At 55.5% G+C, this 20739-nt stretch overlaps 2 protein-coding genes across 13 annotated transcripts; both read right to left on the bottom strand.

Annotated features, from left to right (window-relative positions):
* Positions 1-969: 969 nt before the first annotated feature.
* Positions 970-7482, bottom strand: Ecm1 (extracellular matrix protein 1). Of its 2 annotated transcripts, XM_010616411.3 has the most exons (11): positions 7293-7479; positions 6120-6182; positions 4717-4818; positions 4453-4533; positions 4267-4347; positions 3923-3976; positions 3300-3622; positions 2757-3131; positions 2091-2311; positions 1856-1943; positions 970-1480 (listed from the first exon to the last, which is right to left on the bottom strand). In XM_010616411.3, exons 1-11 carry the CDS (start codon positions 7360-7362, stop codon positions 1256-1258), a joined length of 1683 nt encoding a protein of 560 aa, XP_010614713.1. In that variant the 5' UTR covers positions 7363-7479; the 3' UTR covers positions 970-1255. The 2 variants fall into 2 exon arrangements, with proteins under 2 accessions (XP_010614713.1, XP_010614714.1); XM_010616412.3 differs by lacking the exon at positions 4717-4818 and having other exon boundaries at positions 7293-7482.
* A 516-nt stretch (positions 7483-7998) lies between these two features.
* Positions 7999-19360, bottom strand: Tars2 (threonyl-tRNA synthetase 2, mitochondrial). Of its 11 annotated transcripts, XM_010616406.1 has the most exons (18): positions 19239-19360; positions 18750-18946; positions 18343-18466; positions 16973-17097; positions 16002-16119; positions 15819-15883; positions 15495-15573; positions 14462-14608; positions 14267-14365; positions 13769-13986; positions 13093-13255; positions 12733-12870; positions 12546-12623; positions 10553-10653; positions 10256-10357; positions 10046-10118; positions 9233-9347; positions 7999-8335 (listed from the first exon to the last, which is right to left on the bottom strand). In XM_010616406.1, exons 1-18 carry the CDS (start codon positions 19323-19325, stop codon positions 8187-8189), a joined length of 2178 nt encoding a protein of 725 aa, XP_010614708.1. In that variant the 5' UTR covers positions 19326-19360; the 3' UTR covers positions 7999-8186. The 11 variants fall into 11 exon arrangements, 8 of the variants coding, with proteins under 8 accessions (XP_010614708.1, XP_010614704.1, XP_033614108.1 ...); XM_010616402.1 differs by having other exon boundaries at positions 12733-13255; XR_778732.2 differs by having other exon boundaries at positions 8251-8335; positions 10046-10093; positions 12733-13255.
* Between the last annotated feature and the right edge of the window lie 1379 nt (positions 19361-20739).

The following is a 20739-nucleotide window of genomic DNA, read 5'->3' as shown; positions in this document are numbered from 1 at the left end:
GGCGTGCTTGGGACTGCTTGAGGCTCAGCTTGGCCTTGGCTGGCTTCTCCCTCTGCCCTCCACATGGGGCCGGGAAGTTTCTCTGCAAAGGCGGCCTGGAGGAGAGTCACAGACCCTCCAGCGGAGTCTTCGCTCCGGTTCTGCCGGCCCCGTTGGAGGCTCCAGGTCCCCGGGTGGCTTCGCAGGGCTCGAGCGCCCGTCCCCACCGCCCTCTGGCTCAGGCCCCCTCCCCGGTCACGGGTGAGGTGCCCATGGGTGAGGGCTGGCTGCCGACAGACGCTCTGAGCAGCAAACTGCAGCACATCCTTGGCTGCTTAGCACTGGCCACACCCGAGGGGAAGCCTGCGGCCCTGGCAGCTGCGCCGCCTCCCTCCGCCCCTCCTGCTCGCTCAGTGCATCCCGGCCGCGTCCCGGCCTGGCCTGCGCGGGCCGCTGGCATCTGAGCCACCCCATACCTCAGCGCCGATCACATCACCCTTGTCACGGTCTGGACCGTGACTAACGTCAAGGCAGGGCCGTGTGTTTTCAAGACACGTAGCCCATAAGTCTTGCACAGTATGCATTGCGTAGACGGTCAAGAAATGGATGCTGAGAGTCAGCGGCTGTGCTCCGAGGATCTAAAGGGCAGATCTTAAAAGCAGGGTTGGTACCGGGCGTGGTAGGCAGGCCTGTGACCCAGTGCTCAGAGGCTGAGACAGGAGGATGGCGGTGAGCTTGAGGCCAGCCTCGGGTACATAGCAAGACCTTGTCTCAAAACAATAAAGAATAATGCCGCTGCCTGCCTCGAAAGTGAGAGGTTCTGAGTTCGATCCCCAATACCAATAAAAAATAAATAAATAAATAAATAAATAAATAAACAAAACAGGCCAGGCTGGGGATGTAGCTCTGTGGCGCTGAGTGCTTAGCATTCGTTTGACCCTAGGTGTGATCACTAGGACTGCAGAAGAAAGAAAATATCACACAGGGCTGTGGCATTTGGGGGCTCCTCTAAGATACAAATGGTATATTTTTTCACCAGCGGGACACTTCTTGTGACATGTGAACAGGTGCAGGACGGTTCAGGAAGGCACTGTGCTTCCTTGGGGAACGGGCCTGGGCTGGGGGCAGGGCCTGGGAGACCCAGGAGGCTGAGAGGCCGAGTTTGTGTGTGACAGACAATGAGGTCGGCAGATCCAGGAGGTGTTTACTGTAATAAGTTCAAGGAGGGTGGGGTGGGGTGGGGCTCCCCGTCGGTCCTCCAAGGCTCTGCGGTGACTCATTTTCCCCTGGACTCGGGGGCAGGGCTGACACTGGTTCCCACAGTTGGGCCCTGCTCTCCCCTGGCTTCCCCAGTGTCTCCAGCCACTAGCGCCACGTTCCTCAGATAATTGATGTTGAAGCAGTTGGTCTGTTCATCCCCGGGCCCCAGGTCACAGCAGAAGGCAGAGTCTCTCCAGAAGTACCGTCGGGGACCACAGAGCTCTTCCACGAAGGCTGATTTCTGGTGGGGAAGAGGAAGGCAGAGATGTCGGGGTGGCGGTCGGAAGTCAGGCACCGAGCCCCTGCTGCCCGGTGTCCTCTCTCCGTCAGTTGTTACTGCTCACTGCTCTCCCCTGGGTCCCTTCCTGGGGCCCTGGGAGTGCAGCGCTGACTTCACAGCTGGATTCCTTGTGACTGACAGATGTGCACATCTGGAAATGCCAGAAGCTTGACACCCGGAGAAGGCATACTTGGAACTTAGGAAGCGGGGGCGGGCCAGGTCAGGAATGAATACTTCTGGAACCAAAGAAACTGATCCTTCCAGAGCCACAGGGAAGGGGCCCTCTGCCCGTCTCCCCCGCATACCTGGGGGACCAGGACCCTTCTCCATACTCACCTCCTCCTCAGCACAGCAGGCCTGCTCCGGAAACGACAGCTCACAGCAGCGGGCGGTCATGTTCCAGATCAGCCCAAGAATCTGTTTGCTATGTTGTGATGAAAGAGGCAGGGGTCAGGGACTTTGAAAATCCGCCCCCCGCCCCGCATCAGAACGGTGCAGGGGACGGTGGCTTTGCTCCCAGCAGGGTGGTACTGGAAGGGAAGCGCGCTGGGGAAGACCGGGCAAGACTCACTGCTTGGTGATAACTTTTCGGTCTCCACAGAGATGGCCCATGAGGTTGGGGGTGACTCGGCTGAGGTCCAGGGTCAAGACGTCCCGGTCATAGTTGGGGTAGGGAGCCCGCCGGGCAAAGCACTCGTCCCGGGTGGGGCTGGGCGGGTGGTGGCAGCACGAGTGCTGGTGGGTCTTTATGGCCTGCTCCCGCTCACAGTAGCCGTCCAGGGTGTCCTCCCACTGCGGCGAGAGACAGGGAGTCAGGGCCTGCGCTCGGCCGCATCACACCTCACCGTCTGCTTCCCTCGTCACCCCGCTCCAGAGGAGGCGCTCCAGCCTCGGCCGGAGGGAAGTGAAGAGCCGGGGACAAGGGGGCAGCCACGGACACGTGGGATCGGAGAGGTGGACGGGAGGAAGCACGATGAGGTTTCGGGCTGGCCACGGGGACGCAGGAACAGTGGGTGGCGAGGGACGGGCGAGGCAGAGCGGTGTGGTGGTCGTGGGGTCATGCGGGGACGAGGCCGGGGCTGTCGTGTGAAGGCGTGGGATGCACAGACTCATGACGGACACACGGACGGACGGACGGACGGACGGATGGACGTGGACAGGCTCACAGCAGGGAGGCAGGTGGACGGACGCGTCAGAGGACTCAGGTTGGGGACGGGCAGGCGGGGCGCCCACTTACGGCCTTCCGAGCACAGGTATGGTTGTTGCCCTGGAGGCAGCAGTGCTGGAACTCAGCCTCCAGCTGCGTCAGAGCGCGCAGCCGCCTCTGGATGGGGTCAGTGGCCGGGAGGTTACGTGGCACAGAGCGCAAGCGTCTCAGCTGGCAGATGTTCTTGACATTGTCCAGGGTGGGCAGGCCAGGGGGAAAGGGCACCTCCAGGCCCACGGACAGGGCAGGCTGGTGGCTGGGGCAGGCGGGGGGCTGGTAGTGGGGCTGAGGGGCTCCCTCCTCGAAGCAGGAGAACCGGGCCTCCCCCTGCCGCTTGCAGCACGAGTGCGGTCGGGTCTTGACCGAGAACTCGGCCTCACAGTACCGGGTCATCGAGTCCTCCCACTGGAGCGAGACGGATGGGTCAGCCCGGAAGCGCCCTGACCACATCCCCGCCTTCCTCCGGGGTCCGGGAGAGGAGAGGAGCCCTGGCCGCTAGGTAAGAGAGCAGCCGCCGCCCGCTGCTCCCCCACGCACTGGCGTCCGCCCGGGCACCAGGGTGCCAGCCCTTACCACAAGTGTCGCGCACTCCAGGCGCTGCGCGGTGGCCCGGCAGCGGCAGCATCGCGTGTAGCCGGTCTCCAGGAGATTGAGGGTCTCTCCCTGGCGGCTGAGGTGCGAGTAGCCGGACTGGGGCAGGTTCCAAGGGCCGTATACCACGCGTTGCCGGTCCGGGAGGCAGATCTGCTTCAGATTGGCTTCAGAGGGCCGCCCCGGGGGGAAGCCGTCCAGCCGGTGGCCCCAGCCCCCTCGGAACCGGCCTTGTTGGCAGTGCTGGGCTGAGTTCCAGGACTGCGGATCCACAGGGCCCCGACCAGTGAGGGGACCCGGCTTTTCTGGAAGGGGGAAAACAGGGAGGTGCGGATGTGGAGGAGCCGAGCCGACAAAGGCTGGACAAGCAGGGAGGATCGAAAGAACTGGGTGGAGAGAGGCTTAGCAGGACATAGGGGAAACCAGCGAAAGATGAATCTGTGGTTCTTACCTTGGAAATAACTGACTAGAAAGGACGAGAGCGCGGCACGAAAGCGTCACCTGGGAGCCGACCCTCGCTTCCAAATCCCTGCTGCTGTGCCACTTCCTAAGGCCCAGGGGCCTGACCACCCGGGCAGGGCATGGAGGGACGCGCTGTCACTCACCCTCCGTCTGCCTGGACCGCACGATCTCCTCCTGGTGTGTAAGGGGTGAGCCCACTGGGGTAGGAGAAACGTAAGCAAACATTGTGTTGGGTGGGTGACAGGCACGGACCGACTAGTCCCCGTCACAAAGAGGGACTCAGTAGACAGGCAGGCGAACATAAGGGCCACCTGTCGCTGAATCACACACCGTCAAACAGGTATTAGGTTTCAGTTTTACACATGAAAAACTAAGGCTTGGTGATCACCCCTCAGAGGCGGCACGGCTAGGAAGCGGCAGGGCCACGGTCTCCTCTGCCTCGGGTTCGAGGGGTGAAGGGGCCTAGGGAGGAGAGGGTGTTGCTTACTTTCTCTCCGTTCAGTACGGTGCCAGGGAGAGGGCACCTCTTCCTGGACGGGGATCTCTTCCTGCGGGACAGGGGAGTCCGCTGCAAGACGAAGGAGGGGTGAGGACACAGAGGGGCGGGTGAGACAGAGTCAGTGAGCTGGAGCTCTGGGCCGCAGGGGCCGCAGGTGGGAAGGACTGCGCTCACCTTTCTTTGCAGCCAGGCGCCGGGGAGGGGGCAGCTCTTCCTGCAGGGGGGTCACTTCCTGGAGGTCAGGGGGCACATTCACTGCGGGACAGGGCGAAGACACAGAGGTGCAGATCACACCGGGCCCAGCCGCTGGCGGGGCCGGCAGGGCCTGCACGCTGGGCGAGGGCAGCTCTTCCTGCACTGCAGGGAGACTGGGTGAGTTGGCCCCTCTGAAAGGCCCGAAGTCCTCCCTTACAGCCGGAGAGGCAGCGGTGGCCTTACCTTCCGCCTGTCCCTCAAAGTGAGGGTCATGCTGAGCAGCGTCCAGGTGAGCCATGGGGAAGCCTCGGGGCCGGGGCGGGGCTGGGGGTGCTGCATAGCCCACTGGAGACAGGAGGAGAGAGCCTGCAGCCCCTCCGGACTCCCACTCCCAGTTTGCTCCCCTAAACTCTTTTTTTACCGTGCTTTAAACCATTTATTGAACTGAAGTGCCATATACTGACTACCATTTATTTTGATACATCTCGTCCCCAAGGTGATTTAGAGGATTTTCAAGCCCAAATAAATATTCCAAAAATATGTGGCCATTAGGGTGCACATCTGCACAGTGCCTCAATCTTTCAGCAAGAGAAACCCTGAAGAGTAAAGGCCCTGACACCATTAACTGGGTGTGATGCGAATCTGCTCCCAATAGTGTTCCTCTGAGGTAAAGGCCCCACACACCTGTTCAATGAAGAAAACCATCCTTACAGCACAGGCTGATTTTTTATGTTTTAAGTCGGGCTGAGAGCACTCAGCCACTAATTAGGAGCTGCATGGCAGAGCCACGCGTCAGCTCACGCCATGAACCCATAGCGAATGCGTTCCAGGGACTCAGCCTCCTTCCCACCGGTTCTCAGGAAGTGCGCTGCTCGGGCGGGCCGGGCCAGCGCTTGGCGGAACCCAGGCCTCTTTCTCTTCGGCTTTCTTCTTTTTCGGATCATTTTCCTTGACTCGTTTCAGGAAGCTACCTCGGCTCTTCGAGTGTTTAATATGCTCAATACGCGCATTAGTCCTCCGGGCAAGCATCTTGCCCTTCACACGCTTGTTTATGATGCCAACAGCACGCTGGGAGCACCAGAGACTTCCAGACTTGCCTCGGTAACCTGTGTGCGGTGCCCTTTTGAGCAGTCGCCATTTCCTTGATGTCTACAATATCCCCCTTTTTGTAGATTGCCAAAGGCACAACCTCATGTTCTCTAAAAGGCCTGGAGAACACACACCAGCCTCCCTCCTCTCTCCCTTTGTGGTCATCGTTTGGCAAATTCCTGGAAGAGAGGAAGGCGCTCCCCTAAACCCTTATCTTTCCTCTCTAGTGGTGGTGCTGGGGATGGACCCTGGTCCTCACAATTAGGCAAGTGCTGCGGCACTGAGCTACATCCCAGGCCTTTTTCCTCCTTTACTTCAAGACAAGGTCTAACTAAGTTACCCAGGCAGGCCTCACCCTTGTTTTTGTTCTTTTTAATTAAAAAATTTTAATAATTTTATTGGTGCCTTTTAGGTAAATAGTTTAACGACATTAATCTTTGGAGATAACATTACATAATCTATGTTGATTCTTATTTGCCCTCACACTTTTGATTGTCCTGCCTCAGCCTCCAGAGTAGCCGAGATGACAGGAAGGCACCGCAGTGCCTGGCTCTTACCTTCTTCGAAGCGCTGAGTGAAATGCACTGGCCTCAGTTCCCTCTGTCCTGCAGGCTTGAAGCCTGGGAGGGAGAAAGGACAAGTCAGGCGGAGTTTTGAGGGACTCTTTCCTGGCCCTTAGCAAAGGATGGTGCGCTGTAGAGGTTGGTAGGAAACCAAGCAAGACATGGGAACCATGCCTAGACTGCGCCTGCTCTGTGAACCCTGCATGTGACTGACTGGGATCTGGACCTAAAGAATGACCCGGGTGAAGGACACAGGACGGACTTCCTGCCAGCAGCTCTCTGTGGGCTTGTGCTGTCCTCCGGGAGCTGCTCTGCTGTGATGCTTCTCAGCTTTGAGCAGTCTGACGTCAGCTGGCCTGGGCCGCACTTGCCCATCTCCTCCACCCCTAGTCCTAGTCCGCGCCCTTTTGATAGGACCCCAGACTGAAGCGTCAGGGAGTCCCTGAAGCTGGTCTAGCTTCTCCTAGGCTGAGTTCTCCATTAGGAACGGGGGACTGAGACAAGCAGAGGAAAGCAATTGCCTGTAGCTGATCTGCAAGGGCAAAGGAACAGGAATAGGAGGGGAGATGAGGTAGGGTTTTCCCTTGGTGGAGACTCTTATCTGCTGCTATTCTCTCAAATCTCTTTCTGGAGTTTGTTTTGTTCAGGCATCAAAGCCTATGGAGTGTGTAACTGATCCGGAGGGCGAGTCTGTGGATAGGCTCCCCCTTAGCTCTTCCTCTAACCCGAACTGGCTCGGTCGAGCCTCCCTGACTCAGCAAACTAATCCTTTTATGTTTCCGGGACAGGGTCTCACTATATACAGTTCATTTTGGCCTTGAACTCATTCTGTAGCCTAGTCTGGCCTCAGACTTGCGGCAATCCTCCTGCCTCGGCCTCCTGAGTGCTGCGATGACAGGTGTGTGCCTTCATGCCCTGCTCAGGAAACGGGTTTGAGTGGGGGCTGCCTCGCCCTCACCCTCGCCTGTCTCCCTTAGGCAGAGGTGCCTTATCGTGTTCACCTCTCCGGTTGTGCAGTCTGATTTCGAGTTTCTCAGTAGCCATCTCTAGGAACCCTTTCTTCTCCCACCTCCCTCCTAAATGCTCCAGTGCCTCAAGCCCCTTGGGGGCTCAGAAAAGGGGAGGCCAAGTCACTGCGATGAGGAGCCAGGCCCCACCCCGACTCACCTCCCTCAAAGGCGGCGGAAGCAACGGCAAAACAGGCCAAGAGCACGGCTGCTCGGGACAGGACCCCCATTGCGGGGCCGCCCAAAAGCTGACTTGTCTCAGGCAGGCAGACCTGGATGTGAAGGGCCAGACTCCTGGAAGCCTGCTCCTCCGGTGGCCGGTGCTGCTGTTGTGAACCCCAGGGCCGGCTCTTTTATACGCTGTCTTCTTCAGCTTCCTGCCGTGACTCACTCCTAGCTGTCCCTCCTCTAGCAGCCACTCCTCCGAGGATTGAGGAGGAGGCAATGGGAAGGGAGTATTTGTATGACCCCAGGAGAAACTGACTCACACAGTCATGGGGCAAGGGACCTTCGAGCTCCTAAACTCGCACCTCACTCTGCACGCTGCCTTCTGTGTAAAAGGGGCCGGACAACCCACTGAACTGGTTTGGGGAACAGGGTACTGAGGAGTAAGGAGTGGGAAACAGGACCACTGTCTCAGCAACAGGCCTAACTGTGGGCACGGAGGGACGGAGCCGGGCACATGGCTGTAACCTTAGCACTTGGAGGTGCGGGCCAGAGGACCATGGAGTGGGGAGTGAGGCCAGTCTGGAACATGCAGCAAGACACTAACTCAAACAACAAACTAAAAAGTAAAAAACAGAGAGAGAGACAGCGGTCCTTCCCTTTTACCCGCCTCTCAGGAGTCAGATACGAAGACACACATCCCGCAGCTTCAAGTTTATTTTTTTCATTTTACTCTCTTCACAATCCAAACCTAATTTCCTACCCACGGTAGGCCCGAAACTGTCTCTTCAGGGGGCACAAGCACGCAGTTCTGAGGGCTGCGGACTGTCACTGGATGGGTCAGGAGAAGCCGATGGCTCTCACAGATGTCTCGTCTATGAGCACAGGCTCAGAAGACTTCCTCGGCGTTGGAGACCCTGGCGCTCTGCAGCTCCAACAGCCGCTGCACGGCTGCGGTCAGGTCCCACTCCCCAAGCCGGCGGTTATCTCGAGTGCGAACGTTCACTGTTCTGTTACTCTGTTCTTTCTGCCCAACCACTACGGAAGAGGAAACGGGGTTCAGGAATCTCAGGGCAAATTCAGCCCAGGGGCCATTTCCTTTCTCTCCGCAGAAAGTGAAAATATCCAAATCTTTGGGAAGTGCGGGAGCAGAGGTGGACGCGGACTCAAGGGGCCACGCCTGGCCATGCCTGCCCTCCAGTTCACTGCTCATCCCAAGCGGTAAGGAAACGTTCCAGGCTCTCCACACCGTATCGCTTCCGGTCAGGAGCCCAGGGGTAGAGATATGAGTTGGTCAGAGAATGACAAGATCAAGAATGAGACAAAAGAGGAACTGCATGTAACTGGGGAGGGGCAGCAGAGGAAGGGGAAGACTGCAGGGATGGCGCGCATATGTGCAAGCCGTGGACGCTGGGACAGTGTGTGCTAGGTGCGGGCAGGGCGAGTGGTGTAAAGCTAGGCTCAGGCAGGCCGGCCGAGGCGCCTGCTCCCTGCCTTCAAGAGCTCTGAGCTCAGCCGGGCGTGGTGGTGCACTCTTGGGACCCCGGCTACTCAGGAGGACTGCAAGCTGAAGGTCACCTGAGAAATCCAGCCAGACCCTGTGTCAAAACAGGCTGGGAGCACTTGCCTACCACTCAGGGCTCAATCCCTAGTCTGAAAAAAGGAGCAAGGCTGTGTCAAACTTTTCTCCTTAAGGCCTTTGCCCTCATCCCTCGGGGCTGACTTTATCCAGGCAGTGCAAACAGGCTAATTAATGACTTAACCCTTCCGTCCCTTTCTCTCTGATGCTCGCTTGGCTAATTAAGCAGAAACTCCACAGGGCGGGTAACAGGAGGGAGACTATCGTGAGCAGCGTGAGCTCGGCAGATGGAGCGGAGGTGCAGGGGCAGGTGGGAGAATCGGGGCGCTCTGCGGTGCCGGGCGGACCCCTCTTACCAAACTGGAAATTGTAGTGAGCGAGCTGGGCCCGGCGGACTTTCCGGCTGAGAGTCAGTCCCGGGTCAGCGTCCAGGTCGCTGGCCAGCCCTGCAGCCTGCAGGCTCTGGTGTATCTGGTGATAAGAAGTGAGCAGGAGGCTGGGGGGTAGAAGGTCGGGCCGCTCTGGCCCTCACCCCACCCCACCCAGGGCGCCCCCTTCCCAGTGGCCCCCTGTCAGCTCCGCTCTGAGGCTTCTCCCCAGCCCACACCTCTCCGCTCTGCCTCCTACTGAAGAGGCGCCCTGCTCAACTCTGGCTCCATCTGATCTCCACTGTCTTCAGAAAGGAGCCAGCTGGGCATGGCGGCACACGCCCGTCATCCCAGCCCTCGGAGCCCTCAGAGCCCGAGGCCAGCTTGACGTGACAGTGAGACCCGATCTCACCACCCCACATGCAAACAAGAGAAGCGAAAACGAAGCCAACATTTACTCAAGCCCTCTTTTGGACATTAGTTGTTAATCTGTTTAATTTTTACACACACCTACAAGACAGAAATTAATCTTTCTGGGGGGCAGTACTGGGGATCAAACCCAGGGCTACTGCGCTGAGCTTCAACCTCAGCCCTTTTTAAAACCGAGATGCCTGGGTGGGACTCGGCCTCAGCCTCCCCGGGTGCCGGATCACAGGTGGGCACCACTCTCCAGTTTCTGCGTACAGGACAGCGGCCACTCAAGCCCAGGCTGTGGCTGCAAGGGCTGTGACCCCAGCCTCATCCCACCCCGTGCTGGGCACCACAACTGCCGTCGCTGTTCTGCCCAGCCCAGCCCCTCACCTCCCGGGCGTATCCCTCTTGCTCCGTCCCCACAGGGATGACAGCCACCTGGAATGGGGACAGCCACAGGGGCCTGGTTGGGAGGGAACAGGGCAACACGTTACTCACTGCTCATGCTGGCAGCGGGCGCGGGTGCGGCTCCGCGGAGAGATCCGAGGAGCACACACGAAGGGGACAGAACCTGAGCAGACGGGCGCAGTGGGGTCTCACCATTGCCCTCCACAGCTCTCGGCCAGCACCGCCAGCAGCCTCTCCACGGACCCGAGCACGGCCCGGTGGATGAGGACTGGGCGCTCCAGGGACCCCGCCTGCCTGGGAAGCGGAAAAGAGCAAGTGGGTGGGACGGCGGAACGTCACAGACTGCGCACCCAGGATCACCGAGTTTTCAAGAAACATTCAGCCGTAAAAGGGAGGGTGTGGAGGACTCCGCTAGGCACCTAGGGCACACGTAAGGGTCACGTGCTCACCCCGCGGGCTGTCAAGGGAAAGGGGACGGAGGTTCTGTACCCCTTGTACTGGAGGTTGAATCTCAGGGGTAGCTGGAAGTCCAGCTGGATCGTCCCACACTGATGGGGCCGGCCCAGGGCATCCTGGAGGTGCACATCAATCTGCAGGAGAAAGGGGGGCGGGAGAGAGCCCAGACCCAGCGCCCCCACCCCCGTCCCACCACGCAGCCCCGGGGTGCTTGCTCCACGCCGAGTCGGCCACCCTGGCTGCCCAGTCCCCGTGCTCCCCACGCTCACGGCCGCCGCCCTGCCCAAACAGCCCATCAACACCCACTCGAACTCGCGCTCCTCGCTCTCCTGGGTGACAGTCACTCCCCTCAACGCCTCTCTCCTCATCCATGGGCACCCCGTCGTCTCCCCGCCCACGCGGCGGTAACTGCCCAGTTCCCCCGTGCCACGCACCGCTCTTCGGTCACATCTGTGCGGCCAAACCCCATGCGGGCAGCACCGCCGCCTCCCTGCTGGGCCGGACAGAAATGCGGTGCTGCCCACCCTGTCACCTGCCACCCGATGCCAAAACACATGGCGCCACTGCGGAAGTCACTGTGCGGGGACCAGCTGGTCCTGTGCTGTGCCTGCCCTAAGCCATGTTTTCCTCAGGGACTGCCAAGCCCCTTTCTCTATTTTTATAACAGTGTCTTGGTAAACGATTTACGAGACCGACTAAACATAATGCAGACTTCACCACTGATCATCGTTACCTCTGTAGCTTCAAGTGCGCTATCGAGCCTTTCTGAATTGTTTTCTTAGTAACACAAAGAGGTTTTTTTGTACCGGGTTTTGAACCCAGGGCTGTCACACTTCTGCAGCTCTTTTCCTCCTGCGTTAGCCTCCCAGGTGCTGGGATTACAGGCGTGTGCCACCATGCCCAGCTAGTGTCTTTCCTATGCCAGGCAAGGGCTCTGTCACTGAGCTACATCTCCAGCTCCCCACCCCCTTTTTTTGGAACCAGGCATCAAACTCAGGGCCTTGCACTTTCGAGGCAGGTGGTGGAACCATTGAGCTAAATTCCCGGTCCTCTCGGTTTTTTGTTTTGTTTTGTTTCCTGTTTTTGGAGACAGAGTCTCACTGTTTTCCCAGGCTGGCTTCAAACTCTTGGATTCAAGTGATCCTCCTGCCTCAGCCTCTGGAGTAGCAGAGACTACAGGTGTGAGTTACCACACTGGGCTGTTAATAGCCTTTTTACTGAATCCAGCAGGCACTTATCAGTCCTTTCCCTTTCTGTGCCCACTAAGTAGCTAAATTGTCTAGGCTGGGCTTGAACTTGGATCCTCCTGCCTCGCCTGCCACAGTGCTGGAATTGCAGGTGTGTGTCCCCACGCCTGGCTACCGGCCGCTCACCAACTTCTGTCACTTCTTCCAACTTACCTTGTCAGTTTTCGCCCCTACCTCAGCCTCCACCTACACTGTTCCCCGCCAAAACAGTCTTTTTTGCTTTTTTTGGTACTGGGGATCGAACTCGGGACCTTGTGCTTGGTGAGGCAGATGGCGGAACCACTGAGCTAAATCCCTGGCCCTAAAACAGTCTTTACCTGGGCAACAATGATAGCTCTGGACTGAAGTGTGACTCTTGCTTTTTGGTGGTGGTGTTTTTCTGAGGTAGTATACATTCCAAATTGGCCTTGAACTCACTGTGTAGCCCAGGCTAACCACAAGTTCACAGCGATCCTCCTGCCTCAGCCTTCCCAGGGCTGGGATTACAGGTGTGTGCCACCAGGCCCAGCTAGACAGTGATTCTTGCAGAAAGCCCTTCCTGTGCCCTGAGCAATCTAACTTGTGCTTCCTTAGTACTTAAAATTAGACTGACCCAAGGCGTTGACGTGGCCTATTTACCTCCCACAGATTTCGCTGGGCGGCAAATTCCATGGCAGCAGGGAATATATCACCCCTCTGTATATCCTACACAGCTTTCAGATATTTCTTTGTGCATACTAAATATTTCATAGAACAAAACAAAATACTAATAAATGCTACAAGCAGGGTCCCCAGCTTACCTTAGGCCCATAGAAGGCACCATCTCCAGGCTTGAGGGCCCAGGGTCTTCCAGACTCCTCTAAGGCCTGCTGCAGGACCTTAGTCGAGAACGGGACAAGACAGGGATCTGTCCCCTGGGACCTCAGGAGCAAGACCCCGCACCCCGCAGAGTGGTTCACCTGCCTCTGCCTCCCTCCAGCCCCGTACCTGCTCTGCGTGGTCCCAAACGTGAGGCTCCCCCAGGAAGCCTGACGGCCGGGTGGACAGCGACAGGCGGAAGGAGAAGCCGAGGACATCATAGACAGAGCGGAGGAAATCAAGGCAGCCGTGGATCTCCGCTTGCAGCTGGGGGCAGGAAATAAGGGAGGGCGAGATGGGTGTCAGCTGGAGATCCACAGTGACGGTGACTTGGGGGAAGACAGCGAAAACAGGGATGCGACACAGCTGTAGGCGGAGGGAAGGGAACTGTAGCACACACAGCGCAAACTGAAAGGCTCCGATGTTGGGGTTCACGGAGAGAATTAAAGGTGGGTCGGGAGATGCTCTGGTGGGGCCAGGAGGGGCCACCTGCTCTGGGGCACAGAAGATGTGAGCGTCATCCTGCTGGAAGCGCCGAAGCCGCGTCAGTCCCCCCAGGCTGCCAGAGGCCTCAGCTCGGTGCAGGGCTCCAAAGTCGGCTAATCGCACAGGCAGCTCCCGCCAGGATCTGGGCCGGTGGGCGAACATCAGGCTGAGGTTGAGGTGGGGAGGGGTCAGGGCCACGGGACAGCCAGCCCCTGACCACCACCCCAGTCCGCCCGCGTGTTCTCGGCACCACGTCACCACGCTCTCTACCCGGCGCCCTCCCAAGGCCTCATCACAGTCTGAGCCAGCCTGGGGCAAAAGCTAATTCGTCAGCTGCACACGGTAACAACCACCGTGTACCATGCCCCTGTTCTGTGACGGGTACCAAGCCTTGAGTTCTTTTTATTTTTTGTTTGTTTGTTTTTGAGACAGGGTCTTCTCGCTATGCGCTTCAGGCTGGCCTTGAACTCATGGCGATCCTCCTACATCAGCCCCCATGTGCCACCACGCTGGGCTTGTTATTACTTGGAAGGAGACTGAGACCAAGAGGTAGAACGATTTCCCCAAATCCACTCGTTCAGCTAGAGGGCACATTCTGGACTCAGGTCAGATGCTCCACTACTCCTTCCAACCTGTCTCCCAGCCCTGGGAGTACCCAGTGCCCTGGCTCCCGGCTCACCAGTGTGCAGGGCAGTTCATGGGCTTGAGGGCGAGTGTCTCCACGGGATGCCCGGCAGGGTGGTCACTCTGGGAGCCCGCGGGCCCGTCAGAGCCCTGGGGCTGCAGGGCAAATATGTCTTCCCTGTAGTGCTCCCAGTGCCCAGACTGTTTCCACAGTCGCACAGAAAACAGCGTGGGTGTTTTCACCTCTGAGAAACCACGGCGGGCGTACTCAGCCTGGAGAGGAGGTACGACACGGAGGGTCAGCGTCACGTCCAGGAGAAATGGCAGGGAGGCAGCTGGCCGATTCTCCTGGGCTCCCAGACTGCAGACCTCAGCCACAGCGGCTGCCCGTCCTGCTCCCGCTCCACACCGCACACCGCACACCCGCAGCCGCTCGCCAGAGATCACCGGACTGCAGTTTACGCTTCCCGTTTCCCCTGAGTCCAAACACCATGGTGTCTAGGCCCCCAGCGCTTCCCTCGTCTCCTTCCCACTGGACTTGGGTCTCCCTTACCCTGATGAAGGCCACCAGGGCATTGTACACTCTGGTCCCACGTGGCAGGAAGAAGCAGCTCCCGGGGCTCAGTTCATGGAAAAAGAAGAGCTCCTGTTCCTAGGGACAGAATGGCAGGTGTCATTGCAAGGCGGCACAGGACTCCCAGAGCTGCCGAGTCTGTGCCTGCCGCACCCACCCTCCTCAGCCCCCTACCTTCCCGATGCGCCTGTGATCCCGAGACTCCGCTTCCTCCCTCTGCGCTTCCCAGGCCCTCAGCAGCCCCGCAGTGGGGAAGGAGATCCCCAACACTCTCTGCAGCGGCTCTGGACTCTCTGGAGACCTCCACAGGGCTGAGGAGGTCTGTGGGAAGATGGAGGGAATCAAAGGAGGGACGGGGATGGAGGCACTGACCTCTTCAGCGGCACAGGCTCACCCTTCCAGCCAGTCCCCGCGCATCACCGTGGGGATGAGCACCCTTCCTCTGGACCCCTGGCCAGTGACGGCCTGGGCTGTGCGGACTGCATTCCTGCACACATCCTGGTCGAGCCTAAACTCACCTGGCCACCTCTTCCTCTCCCCATCCTCACTGCCCTACTAGCACCCAGTACTCAGATCCTTCTCCTTCTACTGATGAGCGCTCCGTACAACTCCTAGAAAAGTCACCCTTCCTTCCATGCATCCTGCTCTTGGTCACACGAAATTTAAAAACTTCATCTTTTCTTTAACAGTAAATAGTACTAATAAGAGCGTGCAAATGTTTTTGTTTTTTGAGACAGGGTATATAGTTCAGGTTGGTGTGAAACTCACTTTGTAGCTCAGGCTGGTCTTGGTCTTGAAATCCTCCTGCCTCAGCCTCCCCAATACTGTCATTTTTGGGGGGATACTGGGGATCAAACTCAGGACCTTGTGTTTGCAAGGCAGGAGCAGCACCACGAAGCTAAATCCCTGGCCTGCCTGATTTTTATTTATTTTTTGTTTTGTTTCCTCTTTACAGTGTATCTCTCTTAACACTAACGTCAGACTGCGAAATTTAAATTGGCTCTGGGTCCTGGCATGGTGTCTAGTATGTGTCATCAAATTGGGAGACTCCAGAGTGGGGGGGACTAAGTATCTTTCTCCTGGATTCTCTCCTGAGCCAGGAGAGCAGAGCAAGCTCTGGGAGGAGGATCACCTTCCCACCTTCCCATTATCCCACTAGCACCCGTGAAAACAGAAGCCTCAACCTAATGACAGCGTCCCAACCAACCGAGAGCAGCTTCAGCACTCCAATCTGTCCAGCGTGCCGCAGGTGGGGGCCCCGGCAAAGGTCAACCAACAAGCCACAGCTGGGAGAAAGCACAGGCTGGTCAGTGGTTTCCAGATTCCTTCGGGTCTAGCTTTCTCTTTCACATCTTAGCTGACTGGGGGAGGCAAAGTGGAAGGATCTATTCTCGAGAGAGAACACCACCAGATAAAAATCAGTTCTTCTCATTTCCTTTCCTGGAGCAACAGAGGTTACGCCCGCGCCCTTCCCTTGAGGCTCTGGTCTCTCCACCTCGCCTCCTCTTCAGGCTGACAGGGCCCGGCTCACCCGTACACTGTGGCTGTTGGACCTGTCACTTTCTCTTCAATCATGCGAAGCTTAAAGGGGTTACCCTGGAAGAAAGCAGATGGCAAGAGGGAAGCCAAGTTCTTATTCCCGGAAAAATGTCCTGGCAAGGGGCTGCTCCTCCCTCAAAGCCCAGTCTGCCTCCTAAAACTGCACTGTAACCACCTTAAAGAGCTGGCGCAGCTGATCCCGGGAAGCCTCCAGCCTCCGGAAGGGCTGTGCATCAGCTGCCATCCGCTGGCAAATCTGCTCCAAAATAGGTAACTGTGAGCCCTGGACTGTTCTGGAAGGAAAAAGAGCCTACAGTTAGTGGTAGAGACTGATAAACTCAGGAAAACATAAACAGGAAATCAGGAAGGGATTTGTGTGCACGCACAGCTGGGGATCAACCCTTCTGCCTTGCAAGGGTAGGCAAGTACTTCAACACTGGGCCAGCCATGCCTCTAGCCTAAGATTTGGATTTATTTTTTTTTTTTTGGTACTGGGGATTGAACTTGGGCCCTTGTACTTGCGAAGCAGGCACGGGAACCAGTGAGCTAAATCCCTAGCCCAAGGTTTGGATTTTACAGCTGGAGAAAAACCTCTATTCATGAAGTTTTTTTTGTCTTTTTTTTTTTTTTAAAAATAGGGTCTCAGGTTGGCCTTGAACGTGCTATGCAGCGGCTGGCCTCAAATTCAAGGCAATCCTCCCGCCTCAGCCCCTGGAGTGCTGCCATTACAAGTATGAACTACCATGTTTAGATTATGCGTGAGGTTAAAAGCTGAGTGCAGGAAATCTGCATGGACAATATTGGGATTTTTTTTGGTATTTGTAAGCAGGGATCAAACTCGGGTCCTTAAGCTTGCGAGGTAGGCGGTGGCACCACTGAGCTAAATCTCCAGCCCTGAATGAACAATATTGGAACAACAGTAATGAAGGGATGAAGAAAGATTTGAAAATTCATGACGACTAAAGGTAAATTTCAAGCAGAGTCAGAAGAGGGACAAGACCTAATGGAGAAGTGTACCAGTGCCGCAGATGAGGCCTAAAGAGGCCTCACCCAGCTTTCGCCTTAAATTAAACATGCCCGAGGCCCCAGAAAAGAGCCTCAGAGACCACCCCAGAATGAATTCTCGTTACTTGCTGCACGACTCACCGCTTCTTTCCCAGGAAGAAATCATGGTAAAAGCCATGCTCTGTACTTGGACCTCGGCAGAGAAGAGCACCCAAGAATTGTTCAGCTGCTGCCCCTAGGAGATGGGCACTAGAGTGCCATAACACCTGAATACAAAAGAAAGGTTTGTGGGCCAGGATTTAGCTCGGTGGTTCCACCACCTGCCTCCAAAGTGCAGAGTCCCGAGTTTGACCCCGATACCGCCCCTCACCCCCAGCAAAAAAAAAAAAAAAAAAAGAAAGTTTGTGAATTCATAACTCTTTCCTTAACTTCAAGATCTTTGATCCTTTCCTCAGAGACATTGGTAGGAAAATCATTATGACTTTTCTAAGAATAATTACCACAAAATGGAACTAGTCTTTGAGAGGGACCACTAAATGGTAATGATAAAAAAATTTTTCTAAAGACAATAGAAAAAGAAGCCAAGGGCAGGGTCCTTTCTTCTTTCATTGAACAGAAGCTATGGCAACCCCCTCAGTCCTTGGTGCTTCCCAGTCCTGGAGCACAGAAGCAGGAGGTCAGTCTTCTTTCGCTGCTCCCACACCTGACTGGGGCTCCTAGGTAGACTCTCGTTTGTGTTTTTGTTTTTTGGGGGGTTTTTTTTGAGACAGGGTCTTGCTGTGTAGTTGAGACTGACCTGGAACTTACTATGTAGCCCAGGCTGGTCTCGAACTCACAGCGATCCTCCTGCCTCAGCCTCCCGAGTGCTGGGATTATAGGCATGCGCCACCACACCCAACTTCATTTTTGGTTTTCTTCGGTGGTCCTGGGGAATGAACCTCGGTAGGGCCTTGCACATCCTAGGCTAGTGCTTTTTCCCTGAGGTACCGCCCCAACCCCTCCATCTGGTCTTTTAGTCCTACTGTTTTCTAGCTCAGGAATCTAGTGTGATGCAACTGCTCTTCTAGGATTTGGTCACTATCCCTTTTTCTGGATCTTAATAGTCAAAGTTTGTGTTACCTGAACTGGCATCAAAAGCACAAAGTAGGGAGGTGACCAGGCTGTGTGCTCAGCTGCGGAAGCCATGTTACGACTGAATATACACCACGGATGATTTATAATGTATGTGCTCAAGAGCTGAGGAAGTTGAACTACACATTATACTTCTGTTTTTCAACTTATTATCTCTCCCTTTCACTAGTACAAATGATCTATGCTTAAAAGATCAAGGCTAAGCAAAACCTGTCATAACTTTCCAGCTTATTTTTATTATCTATTTCCCTCCAGAAATAGATGGTATGTCTCAGTCCCAACAGCAAATGGAGAAACTGAGGCAAAAGAAAGGTTAGAACTTCCTGCTTAAATATCTCTCAGTTTACTAGTCACATCCTCTCTCTAAGGAAGGAACTTACCGCTTTTCCCTCTGGGGACTCAAACGTCAGAAATCTGAGATCAGAATCTGTCTCCAGGGGCCGCTCCAGATCATAAAGTTCTCCATTCACTTCAGCAGCCAGTGCAGTATCTGCTAGATTTAAACTTCAGCCGTGGGCGGGTGGGGATGAAGAAAACGTCAGGGTTATAACCCACGGGCGACTAAAAGCTAATCCCCCGGTAACTCTACATTTGTAAAGGAGAAATGAGCTTCCAGAACAATAAAACCTATTTCTTTGTCCAATGGATAATACGGGAAAGACAGGCCCTCAAACCAATGGAGATAAAATAAATTCTCAGGGAAAACTATTTTGCTGGGGATGAAATAAAACAAGCAGACCAAGTTTTCTCTCCCCACGGCCAGCAGCAGAGAAGTAAGGGCTGATACCTCATCCGCCGAGCTAGCTGGTAAGGGGTTGTGCTCCACGCCACGGCATCCACTTTCTGGCCTCCAGGAAGGGACACCTTGATAGTCCGTGCTTCCTTCTGTGCAGTGCTCGCTAACCTCGTTACCTGAGCGGCCCATAGCTCCTCAAAAAGGCCAAGCCGCTCCACCAACCAAGGAGGAGAGGTCGGCACGGACGCCTGGGGGGAAAGACACGTGAGGCGGTAACACAGGTCCCATCCTTTCTTTCCAAGGCTGAAGATGGTAGCTGTGGATATCTGAGAGACCTTGGCCCTAATCGCTGGTTTTTAAGGGCGGCTGGGTGATACAGGCCTTAGACTGGGGTCCTAATGGATACTCTCTCTCTCAGGAGCTCCCTCCAGGCTCCCGACCTCTGAGTGCAGGGAAGGGGTGGAATGGCGAGAGGCTGTACTGGGTCTACATCCTGGGCTTTGCTTGAGCTGGGTCCGATGGTTCGGAACTTTTGTGTACCTCATGCAAAGTGCGTAGCTTGTAAGCTTGCAACCCCGGAAGCCGAAGCAAGAGCAGGAACGGTCGCCACCTCTGATACAGCCGCATTTTCCTTCGAACTAGCGCCTACATCCTCAGATGATCACCGCCTCTCCGTTACCAGATTCCTCATTGGCTGCTACCCCAGCAACGTCCCTGACTATTGGTTACCATACCTGCCACTCTGTTCTGTACCACCTCCAGGAACTCCGAAGAAGCACCCGGCTCTACAGCAGGAGCAGCGGCTAGAGTGGTTCCGGCCGGAAGATGGAAACTGTTACACACAACTGCGACCTGGAAGCCCGCCGCTTTTCAGCTGAGAGTCCCGGGTAGTACAAGGTGTCCGGCAGCCATGAAGCCAGAGGCACAGCCCTTGAGGACAAGAGTGGCAGAAAAACAGGCAGGAAGTGGTAGTCAGACATCCCCCCCTTTTTTTTGGTACCGGGGATCGAACTTAGGACCCTGAGCTTCGCGAGGCAGGTGCAGCGACACTGAGCTAAATCTCTGGCATCTTACACCTAATCTTTAAAGCAGGTAGGTAGGAAACTGCTAAGAGCAGACTTTGGAACCTGGTGGACCTAGTGTAAATCCTGGGTCTGCCATTAATGAATTTTTGTGAATTATTTAACTTCTCTAAGCCTGTATTTTTTTCATCTGTAAAACGAAAATAGTAACACTAAAGTAGTTGAGGTAAACTTTTTTCCCCCCTTAAATCCTTTTATTGGTACATTTTAGGTATACAGTACAGTTACATTCATCAATGGGATCTTGTACCTTTACATGATGTATCTTGGTTCAAATTTTCCCCCATTCCCCTGCCCTCCCTTCCCCCCCTCCACCCCTCCCTATTTACAAAGACGTTTCCATTTTTTGCTTTTCTCATATTTTTTCCTTTCCCCTCCTTCTTTCCCCTACTAGTTGAGGTAAACTTTATGTAAATTGTCCAGCATAGTGCTTGGTATATGATAATGACAACAGCAACAAGCCATTATAATAAGTGAGTAATGGCTTGTAATGAGCTATGGGCTAAACAGCTAGGGCTGTTTTAAAGTTGGAGCAACGAATCTGCAGAGGTCACTTTTTTGGAGTTTGTTCATAATCATGGTGCTTAAAAAGGGACTTCAGAGATTAATCTTATAGATGTGGAATTTAAGGTCAGAAATGCTAAGTGTTTTAAGGTCAAAAAGTTAAGTGCTGCACTTCTGTCATCCTAAACACTCCAGAGGCTGAAGCAGGAGGATCGCTGTGAATTTGAGACCTGGACTACATAGCGAGACCCTGTCTCAACAAAACAAAACAGTGAATGTTGATGCTGGCCTCTGAATCCAGGACTTGCATGAGTCCACCACACCATGCTTTTTCTGGTACTGTAATAGTTTACTTTCAGTATATTCCCCCCCTCACTCGGAAGACAAGATGCCTCAGTTTTCTTTCTTCTTTTTTTTAATGGTACCGGGGATCGAACTCGGGCCTTTTGCACTTG

The sequence above is a fragment of the Fukomys damarensis genome, unplaced genomic scaffold, assembly GCF_012274545.1.
Source record: "Fukomys damarensis isolate Sample0158 unplaced genomic scaffold, DMR_v1.0_HiC HiC_scaffold_33, whole genome shotgun sequence".
NCBI lineage: Eukaryota > Metazoa > Chordata > Mammalia > Rodentia > Bathyergidae > Fukomys > Fukomys damarensis.
Note: the sequence above shows the minus strand (reverse complement) of the source record. Positions and strands in the feature narration are given on the sequence as shown.

Bases quoted from the DNA above. Each gene is read 5' to 3' on its own strand.
- Tars2 (XM_010616402.1), bottom strand. From the start codon at position 19,325: ATGCGGCTGTATCAGAGGTGGCGACCGTTCCTGCTCTTGCTTCGGCTT. The intron at 17,098-18,342 runs GTAAGTTCCTTC...TTTTGTATTCAG, and splicing joins AGTCCCCAGAGGGAAAAGCG to GTGTTATGGCACTCTAGTGC. The intron at 14,366-14,461 runs GTAGGGGGCTGA...TTCTGTCCCTAG, and splicing joins ATCACAGGCGCATCGGGAAG to GAACAGGAGCTCTTCTTTTT.
- Ecm1 (XM_010616411.3), bottom strand. From the start codon at position 7,362: ATGGGGGTCCTGTCCCGAGCAGCCGTGCTCTTGGCCTGTTTTGCCGTT. The intron at 4,534-4,716 runs GTAAGGCCACCG...CCTGTCCCGCAG, and splicing joins CTTTGAGGGACAGGCGGAAG to TGAATGTGCCCCCTGACCTC. The intron at 1,481-1,855 runs GTGAGTATGGAG...CTTCCCCACCAG, and splicing joins CCTGCTGTGCTGAGGAGGAG to AAATCAGCCTTCGTGGAAGA.